Genomic DNA, 14,789 nt, shown 5'->3' on the forward strand with positions numbered 1-14,789 from the left:
AGGCATTAAGGACACGCATCCTAGATTGCCATTAGCCTGGTGCTACCAGACCATCGTACTTCATTTCATTTGTACAGAAGGTCTGGCAGTGCTGTAATTGGCAAACGTTCACTCATGGAGGCGGGTGTCTGTTAAAGTTTAAATCTATTGGATCTGCCCAGTGCCACTCTGGATTAGCCAACCAATCGCATAACGTTTGGTCGTCACGTGTGTCATGAGCCGGCTTCTGGCAACTGAAACTGGAGTGCGACTTCGACGTCATCGATCTCAGCCACTCGCTCTGTTCGCTGATTGGACCGGCTGTCGAATCTCCGGCAAAACTGGGAAATGGGCTGTACACCCAGACTGACTACTGAAGGGAAAATAAAATTTGGCCGGAAGTAGGCGGGCGGGCGGAGCCAGGCTAGATTGCCATAGTCATCAATGGGTTAAATCAAGCCGTCTTATGCCTAATTACACAAACGTTATTTTTTTTGCCTCATCAACAAAATATAAAATAATAATAATAATAATGCTTTTGTGCAAACAATTCTTGAGCTGGACAAGAGGTTTAAAGACAGGGGACACTGAAGACTGGCTTATATTTGCTAAACCCAAACATTTGTGTTTCCCCGCTGCGTGCCGACCTTTGTCTATGAGCGGCAGAGTGCTGTCCTCATATCCTCCGTTGGCCCGGCTGCTGTTGGTGGGAGGGTTGAGGTTGACCATGAAGTCTGTCTTCTTCCAGCCGTCCTTCTCCAGAGTGCGCCGCAGCTCCTTGTAGCCCCACACTGTCTGCAGCACCTGGCCGGCCCCACGCACCTCCCGCTCAGAACGGTTACTGGGGAGGAAAAATAAAAGTATTACGATGGAGGCTAGGGATTCAGAGCTGCAGTTTTGACAGGATACCAACGTGTAGAAATGGACAGAAAAGGTGTTGTATTGAGCGCTCACCCGTCCTTGTTAATGAGCACCAGTCTTTCGATCCCCTGCGAGGCCCTGAGGGTCTTGGCTGCGTCCAGGCTGGAGCCCAGCACCTCCTGCAGCGTGCTCAATACAGACACCACCGTCTCTTCTGACAGCGCTCGCACCGGCTGACTCTGTCCACCGCCGGGCAGGTCGGCCACTAGGTGAGGCACCGCATGTTTACCTGACACAACAGGACAAGAAAGTTACAAATGAGAACACACCGAAATAATGATACAATTCAAGGTCTCCAAAATGAATTCAAGACTTTTTAATGCAGCTTAAATTGAAATTGAATGCCAACCACAGGCCTCACTAGAAAAAGGAAGGATCAAATGGAAATGCTGACCTATTTTAAAATAGGTACCGTACTATTTATAAAGAACATGTTTTATAAACTCAAATTAATATACTGTAACAATAGCTTTGTGAAGTATGTGTTTAGTCTTCATAACAAAAAAAGTTCTTATTTGTCACTTAATGACCCCTCTTCAAGTATTTAAAAAAGGGCATTTAAAAAATGTAAGACCTTTGTAAAGGAAGTTCAATACTTTCAAGGCCTCATTTTGAGAATATTAAATTAAATACCCCGATTGATAATCAACAGATCTTCTGATGCTACTGGGTTAAAACTCTATTTCTATATAGTGAAGGACAGTAGAACTAGCAGTGCCACAGGGTGGGTCTCACCTAGTAGATCTCTGTTGCGTGCGTCAATGGCTAGGTTGCGGAGGGCTCCGGACATGGCGCGGACCACGCGGTCATTGCCGTGTGCCAGCAGCTCAGTCATCATGGGTAGACCCTGCTCCTTGCGCAGCAAGGCACGGATGTATCGCCCGTACTAAATAGACACACAATTGTTTTCATTCAAAAGAGCGCACTGGCTTATCCACCTTTGATAAGACTGATTCAAGTTTTGCTGTCATTTTGTAACACAAAGCACGATTTACAATGCTGTACGACACAATTCTAAAAGGTGCTCCCATTAGTACACATGCCAATCACTTGTATCATCTGAATCTACTCTTAAATCTATCCATAAAGAAACAAAAGGTCTTGGTTACATTTGCTTGAAGACAGCCACAGTACATTTCCTATATTGTCTTAGAATACTAATTCACTGTATTTATGTTGGAGGTGGGTAAGTAATGCATTTGTCATATTCCCCAAGGATATTTACTGAAGGGATGAAAGCTAGAATTACAAACTCCCATTGTCCCAGATCATTCCATTCATTAAGTCTGTGTGCATCAGGCTTCCCCTCTTAGTACTTAGATTCAAGACTGGACAAGCCTCTTTTGACAAAAACCATGGGATGACACTATTGTTTCTCCCTTTGCAGTAATGTCTGGATTTTCAAGGTCAGGACAAGGCCAAAAGGAAGTCACATGATCAATGATCATTATCCGAGTATACACTTTAGAAAGGGGTGTGTACTAATGCCATAGTCCATTCCAAAACCTACATTTGATTGACTTACAGGCTCCGTCTGGTCGTGTAGCATGCAAGAGCTGGGCCTAGGTCTACTGGCACTTTTCAACTACATGGTACCGGCTCTACTCTATTTTCTTTGGCTGTCCACTATGACTGAATAAAATAAAATAAAAACAATGACACTACATGTTTCTCTGAATAGTAAAAGGTTTGGACCTTATGTTACCTATTCCAATAACAAAATGTGCATATAAGAAACGCATTACAGGCTAATGTTAGCCGCTAACGTCGTTATGACGACCACCTACACACTGGCGGTTCCATCATGGGTACTCTCTTGTAATGGAAAACAACAACCAGAAAGGTCCCGGTACCAAAGGTGAGGTAGCATAGAGCTGGTATCATGTGATGGAAAAGCACCGTGTTCATGTTCAATCAGATTCCCACAATATGGGACACGGTTTCATCCCAAACTAGTGTGTTTACTAGTTTACTAGTGTGGAAGAGCACAGTGGAAAGTTGTTCTTACAGTCCAGCGTCCAGCGCACAGATTCTGAACAGCTCCAGCCGAGGCTTCCAGCACAGTGGCGTTCTTGGATTCCTTTAGCAGAGAGGTGTAGATGCGGACCACCTCCGGCTGGAACAACAACTCGTACCCTAAAGGACAGAAGTAAAGGAGAAAATGAGGAAGAGGGGGTGAAGAAGAAGTTAGTTGAGAGGGAAATATAAAAGTTAGGGACCTATGCAGTTTTTTTAAAAACTAAACGATACATAGAGGGTAAGTTTCAACTGAGTTTATGGTTACCTTTAGCAGGTGTGGTCCTCTTTGGAATGTCTATAATGTCTGCAGCTGCATCCTCATTTTTCCCACCTGGAATCAAACATTAACACAACAGCCTTAGAAACACACAGAATCTCAACAGGACAGACTTAGTCTTCAGAATTACTATTATACTACTATCTACTGTTAGCAAGTTTGTACTAGTTTTATTACACATGTGTTATGACCAAAAACTGGGATGCGTGTTGGGACCTTCCCTACGACTCTTTCACAGTGAGAAGGCGGCGTGCATGTTAGTACGAAGACAGTTTCCTGTTAGCTTAACTACTGTATCACTACCACTACCATAACGACAACAACCATGACAGGCAGCAGAAGCATAGTGCAGTCACACAGAGGCAAAGCGCTTACCTTTGGAAAACCACTCATCTGTAGCCCAGCTCGAAGAAAAAAGGAGAGAAGAGGAGGGAGGAGAGAGAGAGAGAGAGAGAAAAGAATGGCAGGAGGAAGAAGAGAGCAATTACAGTAAGTAAGAGGAAAGCAGCCATAACTGAGCCCCCCACAGCTGACTCTTGCTTACATCCCAACAGCACTGCTGCCACCACGTATATCAGCAATGTGACATGCCAGGTATAAATAAAGCTCAACAAAAAGGACAGAATAGCATGAACCATTTAAAAGATAAAAACACACACACATCCTAACTGTTCTGTTAAGTATCAATTTGAAAATGTGTTGCTGTGATACATTTCTGTTCAACACACCTGAAAATGAGAAAGACACAGAAACGCATTCACGTATAAATAAGTGGTCTGTGTGTAATAAAGTGAATTGAGACATTGCTCTATGCTCCCAAAATGAGCTTCACATCTCCATCATAGAGTGGTTGTTTAGCTCATCTGTTACATTGCAATGTAAAATGTACTCTGGCCCCTTGACCATTTTGATTTCGTTATTTAATAATAATGTTTTTGCATAATTTCAGAGCTGTAACAATTAAGGCAATTAAGTGATCAGGGAAAAAATAGAACAACCATTTTGATACTCAATTCATTTCTCAAAAAAAAAATGCTATTTAATTCCGCACAGGTTGGCTGTATGGTAGAATCACAGTTACGTCCTTGAAGTTGAAGATCTTTTTGAATTTATTAAATTTTTCTGTATTGCTTCATGATATTCAAGCAAAAGGTCACTTTAAAAAAAAGGAAAAGATATGCCTTCTCCGATTGGGGAAATTGTCAACATTCCTGAACGGGCCAGTCTGTCTGTCTGTATCTTTATGTATCTCAGCGTAGTGAGTAACTGTAGTCAACGGTGAGGTCACTGCTAATGTTCTTCCTGCTCACTGAACAAACAGTGTGTGTGTGTGTGTGTGTGTGTGTGTGTGTGTGTGTGTGTGTGTGTGTGTGTGTGCCTGTGCGTGTGGGGACAGACCTTTGCCCTTGCGGCTGCTGAAGCAGCCTCCCTTCTGGCTTGAGGGGGCGGGGCCTTGGTTGAGGGGCGCGGCCTCCTGGTAGCGCTCACTGCCGGGGATTTCACGATGCACCTGATAGGACAAGTTCCTCAGCAGACACACACTGTTCTCTATCAACTGCAAAGATTAAGAAAAAAACAATATATTATAATCCAAACTCTCCACCAAGCCAACACAAGGCAATGCAAAGATTAAAACAGGAGAAATTGCATTTTAGAGATAATAAAAATAAAGAGCAAAAACAGATCAATTGTTAAAAATTGCATTAAACAACTGACACACTGACGATGGACACATCTCATTTAGTATTACACACATTACCCCACAATGCTACTCAATCGCCAACAGTTGAAGAGTCCGGTGTGTTATCCTATAATGCTAGTGGCGGCTAATGTAGCCTCCAGCCACTATCCAGCAGCAGAGCTCTCTCAGGAGCCACAAAAGACTATATGCAACTTTTTACGTACCACTTCCCACAATCAGTGGAGTTCCCTTAATAACTGAGAGTTCCACATACCTTGTTGTCAACATCTTTACAGTCAATCTGGGATTGGACGATGTACATGAGCGAATCAACCAATCCCGTGCACTCCCTCAGCTTCCTCCTGGCCTCGCTTCGTTCTGAACTCACATTTCTTTAAGTGGAGAAGAGGAGAGACAAAAACATGGCCCATAACAAGGATTAGCAGTGTGAGGGGCTGGAAAAATAAATGAGCCACTTAAGGGGTTAAAAGGTGAAAGGAAAGAGTCAATTTCCCCATGACTACAAAAGGATTCCAGCACACAAAGCTTGAACACGCCCCCCAGCCGAGAGTTGGTTTGAATGAAACTCCTGTTAAATCTACTGCTTTACAAAGACAGTACAGTTCGCTGCGATCCAGTTACAGCTCTGAACCAGTTTTGGGGAACAGCTCTGTGACTCAGCCCTACTTTGGAAATCTGGCCAGACTGGATGATGGCAACTGAGACCCAGTTAGTTTCTTAGAAGCCATGTTAAGAAAGAAACATGAGGTTGAAAACCCTGTGGAATTATGTTCAGCCTTTAGGCTTTTGTGCAGGCCCGTTTTCTTCCCAGTGACAGACACGCCCTCTCACACAATACCACGACAAATTCCTTTCCACAGCAGGGGGCAGTGAAGGTAAACATTGACTAAGTACAATGAATTGAATTAACTCAGGACTGCAGCACTAATATGAGCCCTAAAACTCAAAAAATAAAATAATAATTAGCTATTTATTTAAAAATTCCTCAGCTGTATTGTAGCTTGGTATGCTACCAGCTAATTGAAGATGAGCATTGCAAACATTACCTGAAGACTCTTGTGACAGGATTTCTGGATTCATAAAATTCTACCGCGGTTTTACTGCAAAGATAGCGCAGATTTTATTCTTATGCACTAACTGAACAACAACACTAATTCATCGAGCTCACTGATATAGTTGGAATTCATGCGTCACTGATGCCTATCTTATTCCTTCATCTTGTGTAAAGTTAAAAGATGTAGGCAGCTAACTATCATGTTAAAAGTCCTGCCACTAGATCTCTACAAAAAGTAAAAGGTTCATCATCTTTCTTTTCCTTTCAGCAAGTAAGTTCCACTTACTTTGAATTTCAACTTTCTCTCTACTGTGTTGATGTAACCAGGAGAAGTCTGTCATGATTATTACTACTATTTTATATCCTCTGCTCAACTTCTCAGGTAAAGTTTTGTATCCAGGTTACCTGCTGCTATTCGGAAACTCAAATGGTCCTTTGAGATTTTATTTTAAGTCCATATGCGTAGACGTTTTGAGAGACTAAGCCAGCTTTGAAATGACTCTGATAAGATACGTTTTGGTTTGTAGAAATGAAAGATTCCAAGGGGAGAGAAACTGACACAGCCTTACTACTTTCAGCCAATTCATACAAAGTCGTGCAAATTCATTAAATCTACATTACGTTTTCACTAAAAGTGGTCTAAAGATGTTGTGTGTTGTCTAAGTCCCAAGTCATGCCTTTGTTTTCTTATAAAAATCTAAACCAATTAATGATGAAGTTTCCTACCTAGATTTAGTTTTAAAATCAAAACATTTTTCTAACACTTCTTAATGATATTTTTACAACACTTTTTAAATGCTCAGTAAAATGTTGAATCATTTTATCAGCATCTGTATATATACACAAATGAAAAATAAATAGAAAAAAAGTCCATATACTGTATGTGAAATGACAACTTCAGATCTTCTACCCCACTGTGCAGTCATGTGATTTGAGGGGATTTTTTCAAATACTGATTTTCATGTTATTCACACATACTTTTGGATGAACACTGCAATTAACCGTGTAGTCTGTGGGAATGCATAGATAACAAACCAGCACGCTAGAACATACTGTTTACACTGTGTGTGTCAATGCCCCACTGTCCCCCTGCTTACCTCCTCCCTGTGAACTCTATAATCTCACACGGTTAATGTGAGGCTGCAGCTCTGCTCAATTCAGCCAGATGTATACTGTCATAAATAACTGACATTTAACCTCACAGTCTTCTAATGAGCACTTCAAATTTAATGAGATATCCTGTTTATATGTGTATAACATTCTTTTGAATGTGATGGACATGCATGGAGTGCTTTTGGCTTATTTCTTTCTAATGAGAAGTGTAATGAAATAATACGTTTACCACAATTAAGTGTATGGATATGATTATGAAGTAGAAAAGTAATTGGAAGCCGAAATGATGACTAATGTCTATCTGTTAATAATCTGTTTTATAGTTTGAAATGCAAAAGACACATTAACTTCTTTATTGTGACTGCCATCACTTTGATTATAGGTGGAATAAAAGGCCTCACATGAACATCATTTGTTTTCACTCCATCAATATCTTTTTCCTTCTCTTCTGCTCTGTTAACACATACATCCCACTGCTCTTGTCAGTCTGTTGAACTGGCATGTTTCCATTTTCCTTTCTACAACAACCCTTCTTCCATCTCCTCTTCCATAGCATCAGCAGTAGTCAAACAGATGGGTTAAGCTGTACCTTAGGCAGCCTGCTGTGTTGGTGAGGGCCGTCTCCCACTCCAGATGCCTGGGTTTGCAGTTCTCCTCCCCTCCTCCGGCTCCGTTGCTCCCTCGCTCCCAGCCCGAGTGGGGCACGATCACTTCATCTGAGAGGGCGTGCAGCGCGTGGTCAACGATCTCCATTTTGACCGAGTCGTGGGACGACAGGTTCCACAACGTCCCTGGGGGTTAATAAATGGAAAAAATGCCATATTTAAAAACGAAGCCTACTCCTACTCTTGTCACTTTTAACCAATACAATTTAGCCAGACGTTCAACCGACCAATCAGATGAGACCACAGTCAGTTCTTGGATCATAAAATCGTTCACTGGTTAATTAACAAAGTCATTGTTTACTCAGTTGGTGTGTGTGTGTGTGTGTGTGTGTGTGTGTGTGTGTGTGTGTGTGTGTGTGTGTGTGTGTGTGTGTGTGTTGGTCTAACCTGTGATGATGTCAGTGAGGTCCTGGTCGCGGGTCTTCCTCAGCAGCCTGACCAGAGCAGGCACTCCGTCACAGTTCTTGATGGCAATCTTGTTGTCTTGGTCTTTGCCAAATGAGATGTTCTTAAGTGCTCCACAGGCTGCATAATGAACCTACAGCAGTGAGACAACACTGTTTACTGAGCTACTGTATGTGTATAGAGCAATGATTTCACATACATGGATATAGTGCAGTAGTAAAATAGTTTGGTAAATTAGTTGGCCACACTTGCTTCATACATTTGTATCGTGCAATTTTAATTGAGCACATTTTTAGGATACTATCCTTTTTGTATCTAAGCTTTTCACACAACATAGAATACAAAACACACACGCATAAAGTGGGTTGATTCTTTTGAACCACTTTAAAACAAGGCTTAAGGAGGATGCAGTCACAAACACACCAGACTACAAAGTGGACACTGGCCGTAGGAGCATGAAATGTGAAATTAAGATGCTCCTTTGCCTCGAGGGTGGAATGCATGTGGTTGGTCTGGCGAAACCCATACAAACATCAGCAAAAACTTGCCACAGCTTGTACTAAATGAAAGGGAGTCGTAGAAAAACCACAGAATGTTTTGGCCGAAACCATATTTAGCACAAATGTTGACCTACAGGATTTGAGGAGAAGTTAAATATGCAACATTTATTTCTATTTCTCTGTCAGTCGGCATTAGTGTTGTTCACCTTGACTAAGGCCGATGACCGACTCAGCATTACTTAAGAAATACACCACATCCCTTAAGCCTCACTGAAACCACACCTAATCCAATCAAACACACATCAGTAAGGAAGGAACAGAAAGCTGAAAGAAAGAAATCAGACTGACCTCTCTGTTAGGGTTGTCCAGCATAGAGACCAGAGCTGGGATACCTTTCATACGCCGCACATCAGTCTTAACCTGGAATGGAAAAGCACATATAATCACATATATGATACGACTGTATTAAACAGCCATGTCAACATAAATGAGTGAAAAAAGTAAGACGCAACAATGCACAAACACATTCAGTCAGAACATCAAAGAGGAAAAACATGCACAGGTTACAGCATTGGAAGACTGTGAAGAAAAAAATTTACGTTAACAGCTTTCCATTACTGTAAATTGTCCTAAAAAAGGTTAAATTAAGAGAAGTCTAAATATTCATTTTATTGCCCCTTCACATTTCAAATGTTATTATATTAACAACTGGGGACATCATAAACCGTGTGGACCACTGCAGATAAGGTTTCCCCATGTAAAACCTGACAGACACTGAACAGAATATGCCAGATTTTTAATGGATCAGCTACAACTTAATTTAGATACATAGTGGAATTCTACGTTGGGTGTTTTATGTTTAGTGTGAGCAGTGACATTGTGCTCGGTCAGTTGATCCATACAGTGTGAACATGGAGAGTTAAGAAAATGCACATCAGAACCTGCAGTGCAAAGAACTAAATGAGCAGCGTCAATAGAAAGTGTCAGTCACTGCACAGCTTTAGAAATGCTTCCTCCCATCCTGTTATATCCCCTGGGTGTTTGTAAAGCCCTGCAATACTTAAGTGCATCATCTTAATGTAAACACAACACTTACATCGATCAATGGGCAACATCTAAAAGCATCTTAAACAAATTCCCAGTTTTACAATTTGAACCAGCTCTATGGTATATCCAATAGCTGACCTTGAGATATAAAGGGTCTCCACTCTCCACTCTCTGGAATGAACTTTTCTATCTAGCAACTTGTCTTCTTACTCCAATCGTATTAGAATTACAACTTTCTGCTTTGCTCTACGATATCTATCTATTATATAGTCCTCATTCATCCCTACAAAACACGAGTAACCACCTTTAGTCCTGAGAATCGTTGTTGGACATTTGCATTCCTCAACAAACTGCTTTAAATTGAAGTCTATTCTACTCCAGGTTACAGTGGATACCAGCTTTATACCACACAAACACATGCATATTCAGTGCACGTGCATGTCTTACTTTATCATTCTTATAGGTGAGATGCTGCAGGTAAGCAGCTGCGTTGCTCCTGACGGGGTCCAGCCTGTAGTTGAGCATGGCGATGACCTCAGGCAGCTCGGGCTGACGCCAGCCCCCGGCCCCGGGCCCTTTCCTTAGAGTGCTGTCCAATGAAGCCATGCTTCCTCTTTCCCCCTGGGCCAGAGGGGCACCTCTTTCCCAATAGTACATGTCTGCAGGGCCGCTCATGTCACCGTCTAAGGTGCCCTCATAGCTCCTGTGGAGGGACGGAAAAACAAATGTTATTGTACAGGCACAATCAATACAAACGGGGAGGAAAGATTTTACTTTCAATGTTCATAGCAGTGTGGGAATTTGCAAACAAATGCAACAACAATTCAATATATTATCCCCATCTTTTCTATAAAATATAAGTGATTGTTGTAATAAAATGATATGCACCTCTTACATACGCAAACAAAACACTCAAAGATGTCACTTACTATATCCAGTGCATTCACACAGAGCATGCAGAAAGGAACATGTAGGCCATATTTATCTCTTAAACACAGACAACTTACCCAGCCCTGCGTGGGGGCCCCTGGGGGTAGGCATGGAGGTTTCGGGGCACGGTGCTGTAGTGCATTGGTGGTCCCATGCCATAGTCCGGCTCATCATAACCCATGCTGCGCTGATCATCCTCCAGACCGTACGGCTCAGCGACAAACCTCTGCATGGAGGAAAGCTCCATGGCACTTCCCATACGCCCGACCTGCACAGGGCCAGGGTCCAACATAAGAAGCCGCTACAAGGCTAATGATGCTAACTTGTGCTATGGCTAGTAATAATGAAAAGTACTCAATTTGATCCAATTAAACCTATTGAATTCTTAATATATAACATGGAATCAGAACAACACATTTAGAAAGTGACAGCGGACCCAGTTTAAATTATTTTAAAAAGGAAAGCATGAAGTAAATGAACTGGTACAGCGATTGTTGAACAACATACTGTACCTGTGGCTGAGCAGCATAGGGGTCCAGCTGGTTCCTGCTGTGGGCTCTGTAGTTTGGATCCAGAGTTCTGTAGCCATCTGGATGGACCGGTCTGGAGCAGGGAGGAATACAGAGGTTTAGTGTGAGAAAAGGAAATAGTCGCAAAAGGACTGCCCAATGAAACTGTGTCATTAAAAGGTGGAGTCAGTGATGATGGAGAATGCTTGTTGTCAAAATAACTTTGTCAAAATCATTGAATATCTCCAAACGATGCGCTACCTGTCCTTACTGTGTCTGCACTAAAAATAATTCAGTGTTAATACACAGCCTAGCGGGTCCGTGCTAGTAATGCTGTGCCCCTTTGTATATGACCTTGTGTCTGAATGTGCTATATAGATAAGCTTGCATGCCTGACATACCCTTTGTTTACATACCACTGCACAGAACCTAGGCTGTGTATTAACAGCATTATTTATTTCAGTGCGTATGGACATGTAGCAAATCATGGGGAGATATTCACTGATTTTGACACCAAGTGATTTTGACAGCTAGCATTCTCCATGATAGCTGACACTACCTTAAATATCCACCTCGCAGGACCTGAATGAGCTGCTCTCACATACAGAGGTATTCACACAAACATCATACCTGTAGCGATCATCCATGCGAGCTCCCCTGCTAAGGCTTGTGTAGGGCTCTGATGGGGGTGCAGGGTAGCCGTCGTAGCCCACTGGAGGCCCGTATTGGTAGTTGCGGGGCACGGTGTGGGTGGGGTATTCCATGGGCATGCCACCCCCAGGTGCCTGCCTGTACACCTGGTTCATGGGGGTAGTGTAGCCACCCATACCCGTCACTGAACCCCCGCCATCCAGGGAAAGTGTGTCTGACACGGAGGGGATGACTGTGCGAGTGGTAGTGGTCTTGACCATTTTCTTCACCTTAAAAAAGGAGGAGGAAAAGATTCAACAGTTAATATTTAAATGTTACGTGTGTGTGTGTGTGTGTGTGTGTGTGTGTGTGTGTGTGTGTGTGTGTGTGTGTGTGTGTGTGTGTGTGTGTGTGTGTGTGTGTGTGTGTGTGTGTGTGTGTGTGTGTGTGTGTGTGTGTGTGTGTGTGTGTGTGTGTGTGTGTGTGTGTGTGTGTGTGTGTGTGTGTGTGTGTGTGTGTGTGTGTGTGTGTGTGTGATCATGCAATAATGAACAACATACACATGTGTCCTTTTTTAATTTTTTTTCTGTCTTTTCTTAGTTTGTATGTATTGTCTGGTGTTGTTGTTTGTTTGTTTGATTATTGTTACAAAAAAAAAGCAAAATAAAAAGAATTATACAAAAAAAAATATTTAAAAATTCAAATTAGCCAATTTGAAGTTAAAGTAGCTACAACACCATCACTTAAAAGTGTGCCGGCAGCACATGCATTTGTTTAGGAAGCAAGTGAATAAGTTCATGAAGAGAGACCGCAAATGCTTTGTGATGAGGTTATGTATATATTTGTGAATATGCAAGATTAATAACGCTAATATGACGATGTTGAAGAAGCTTAAAATTTCGATTCAATACTGTTCGGGAAACCCAGGCTGTTCCATTCTGCCTGCCATAAATCGTTTTGTAGGTTACCGGGGGAAAAAAATCAGACCTGTGCAAAGGCATTAATAATGATCAAATAAAAATATAATTATTTTCACTGATGGTCTCGTTTGTTGTTATAACTCATCAGAGGATAGACTTGATTGTTTCATAGACATTTTAAAACGTTTCTTGTAGGAGGATTTTAATCCGGAGCCATAATGTACACAGGGACATTTTCCAAAGAATCACAAAGACTTTGCAAACTGTGACAATGATACACCAACTCATGTTACCGTGGTTTCTGTGCGCCGCGTGGTCCCATCTTCACCGGTCTCCAAGGAAACGACAGGTTGGGACAACTGAGGGTCTTCTTCCACTGTGTACGACTCCTGCACCATCTGACCAGGCTCCATCCTGAACTGCACACACGCATATACACGCACACATTTCACAATACAGCTCCAATGTGGTTTCTCACATGTGTAAACCGTGGTAAGACTGAAACGGTAGAAGGCAGAGAGGGCTGCTCACGTGATGTGTCCCGTTGATGTAACCGTCGTTCAGTGTCAGCCTGTCTATGTCTGCATCACAAGGAATGCGGCCGTTCTGCAGGGAGGAATATAATACACACACACACACAATGAGATCCAACGCCGACAGAATAGAAGGCTCATACACATGTCACACCCACTGACTGAGCTGCTCTCATGTACAGTACGGATATGTAAACAACACAAAAGTGAAAGCAGCGTCTGTCAACTTTTCATTAGAATGTTAAATGCCAAGCAGCTTTATCTAAGCTCAAGCACTTGAAATTCACTCAGTGCTATAAAAACAATCAAACAAAACATCTAACCGTGCCGTGATTTTATTTGGTATGCGTTGGATCATGGCGATTCAACTACCTAAGTAATAACATTCATACCAAAAACAAAACAAGTTTGCTGTGTTTTTAAAAATCGAGTGAAGTCAGTGACAGGACTTTGCTTTTCTCTCTTGCAGCCAAAATAATGCCTGCATGACCTGAAAGGACAACCCTACATGAAGGTATGTACACATCAGGAATCTTAACACAAACACACAATAGGCTTTCATGTGACAGCACCTCACCCTTAGGCACAGACAATGAGGTAGCTGAATGGAACACACACACATCCAACAAACGTATGAATTAACAATAATGAAATGATAATGGAAAGAATGGATTGAATAATTAGTGGGTAATGAAATGAATAATGGCCCGAGGTGGACAGAGACCTGAGTCGACACCACTAGCATGGCCTGTGATGGGTGTGGTGCACTTCCCATTCCAGCCACAGGGGGAGCTCTATGTATCTCTACGTAACATGCTGAGGAAATCTAAAAGCAGAAACTACTTTGCTAAAAGCTGGAAATAATACCTGCAAGAGGAGCAATGACAACTTTTTATTTTGTGTGTCTCTGCCTGGGTGAAATAGAGAACACATTTTAACTAATGAGCAACACACTATAGTTCAGATTAGGTCTGTCAGTGTGAGAGAATATTAGAAAGTGTCGGGCCGAGGCGAACGTGTGGGAACCTGTCAGTAAAACAAGTGAGGTGCTGTTGAGCTGCCTGGGACAGTGGCAGAGGCATGCCAAAGCCTTTGGGCTAAGTAAACACACACACACACACAACACAGATAAGAACCAGCACAGGTTACATTTCTGTCCTGCCCTCAGCGCGCACACACATACACACACACAAAATGCCTATCATTCTGCTCCTTATCAGCCACCAGAATTACCTGGAACTGGGACGTGTCCTGGTTAAGTGCCTGCTTGAATGCAAAAGCAGCAGGCAAAAGAGGGAAAGTGAGCGAGTGGTAAACCCCGGTGATTTTAAGAGTGTTTCAAAGGTTGCCTCAGGGCCAAAAGGGTGTGTGTGTGTGTGTGTGTGTGTGTGTGTGTGTGTGTGTGTGTGTGTGTGTGTATGTTGGTTTTACACACAGACACACCAATGACTAAGCTTATCAATAAGAAAGCGAAAGAATGAGGAAGTGTGGGGGTGTGTGCCTGGAAGTCTGTTAGTGAGGTAAAATCAGAGCCTGAAGTCACCCCGCTTTTCCCAACCAGGTAACTGAATCATGCATGATAAAG

General features: G+C 42.4%; 1 protein-coding gene across 4 annotated transcripts in view; it reads right to left on the reverse strand.

Annotated features, from left to right (window-relative positions):
• Nucleotides 1-14,789, reverse strand: part of ctnnd1 (catenin (cadherin-associated protein), delta 1) — a 28,384-nt gene that overhangs the window by 5,034 nt on the left and 8,561 nt on the right. For all 4 annotated transcript variants that reach the window (XM_080030195.1, XM_080030198.1, XM_080030196.1 and 1 more), the window contains 16 exons: nucleotides 13,203-13,277; nucleotides 12,965-13,090; nucleotides 11,752-12,041; nucleotides 11,125-11,215; nucleotides 10,690-10,880; nucleotides 10,130-10,385; nucleotides 8,984-9,055; nucleotides 8,118-8,268; nucleotides 7,655-7,856; nucleotides 5,152-5,269; nucleotides 4,595-4,751; nucleotides 3,185-3,250; nucleotides 2,909-3,036; nucleotides 1,636-1,786; nucleotides 934-1,129; nucleotides 627-820 (listed from right to left, as the gene is read on the reverse strand). In XM_080030195.1, the coding sequence (XP_079886321.1) occupies nucleotides 627-820; nucleotides 934-1,129; nucleotides 1,636-1,786; nucleotides 2,909-3,036; nucleotides 3,185-3,250; nucleotides 4,595-4,751; nucleotides 5,152-5,269; nucleotides 7,655-7,856; nucleotides 8,118-8,268; nucleotides 8,984-9,055; nucleotides 10,130-10,385; nucleotides 10,690-10,880; nucleotides 11,125-11,215; nucleotides 11,752-12,041; nucleotides 12,965-13,090; nucleotides 13,203-13,277 (2,464 nt within the window). The remainder of the gene's footprint in view (nucleotides 1-626; nucleotides 821-933; nucleotides 1,130-1,635; nucleotides 1,787-2,908; nucleotides 3,037-3,184; nucleotides 3,251-4,594; nucleotides 4,752-5,151; nucleotides 5,270-7,654; nucleotides 7,857-8,117; nucleotides 8,269-8,983; nucleotides 9,056-10,129; nucleotides 10,386-10,689; nucleotides 10,881-11,124; nucleotides 11,216-11,751; nucleotides 12,042-12,964; nucleotides 13,091-13,202; nucleotides 13,278-14,789) is intronic.

This window comes from Ammodytes marinus (assembly GCF_949987685.1).
Source record: "Ammodytes marinus genome assembly, chromosome: 6".
Lineage (NCBI taxonomy): Eukaryota > Metazoa > Chordata > Actinopteri > Uranoscopiformes > Ammodytidae > Ammodytes > Ammodytes marinus.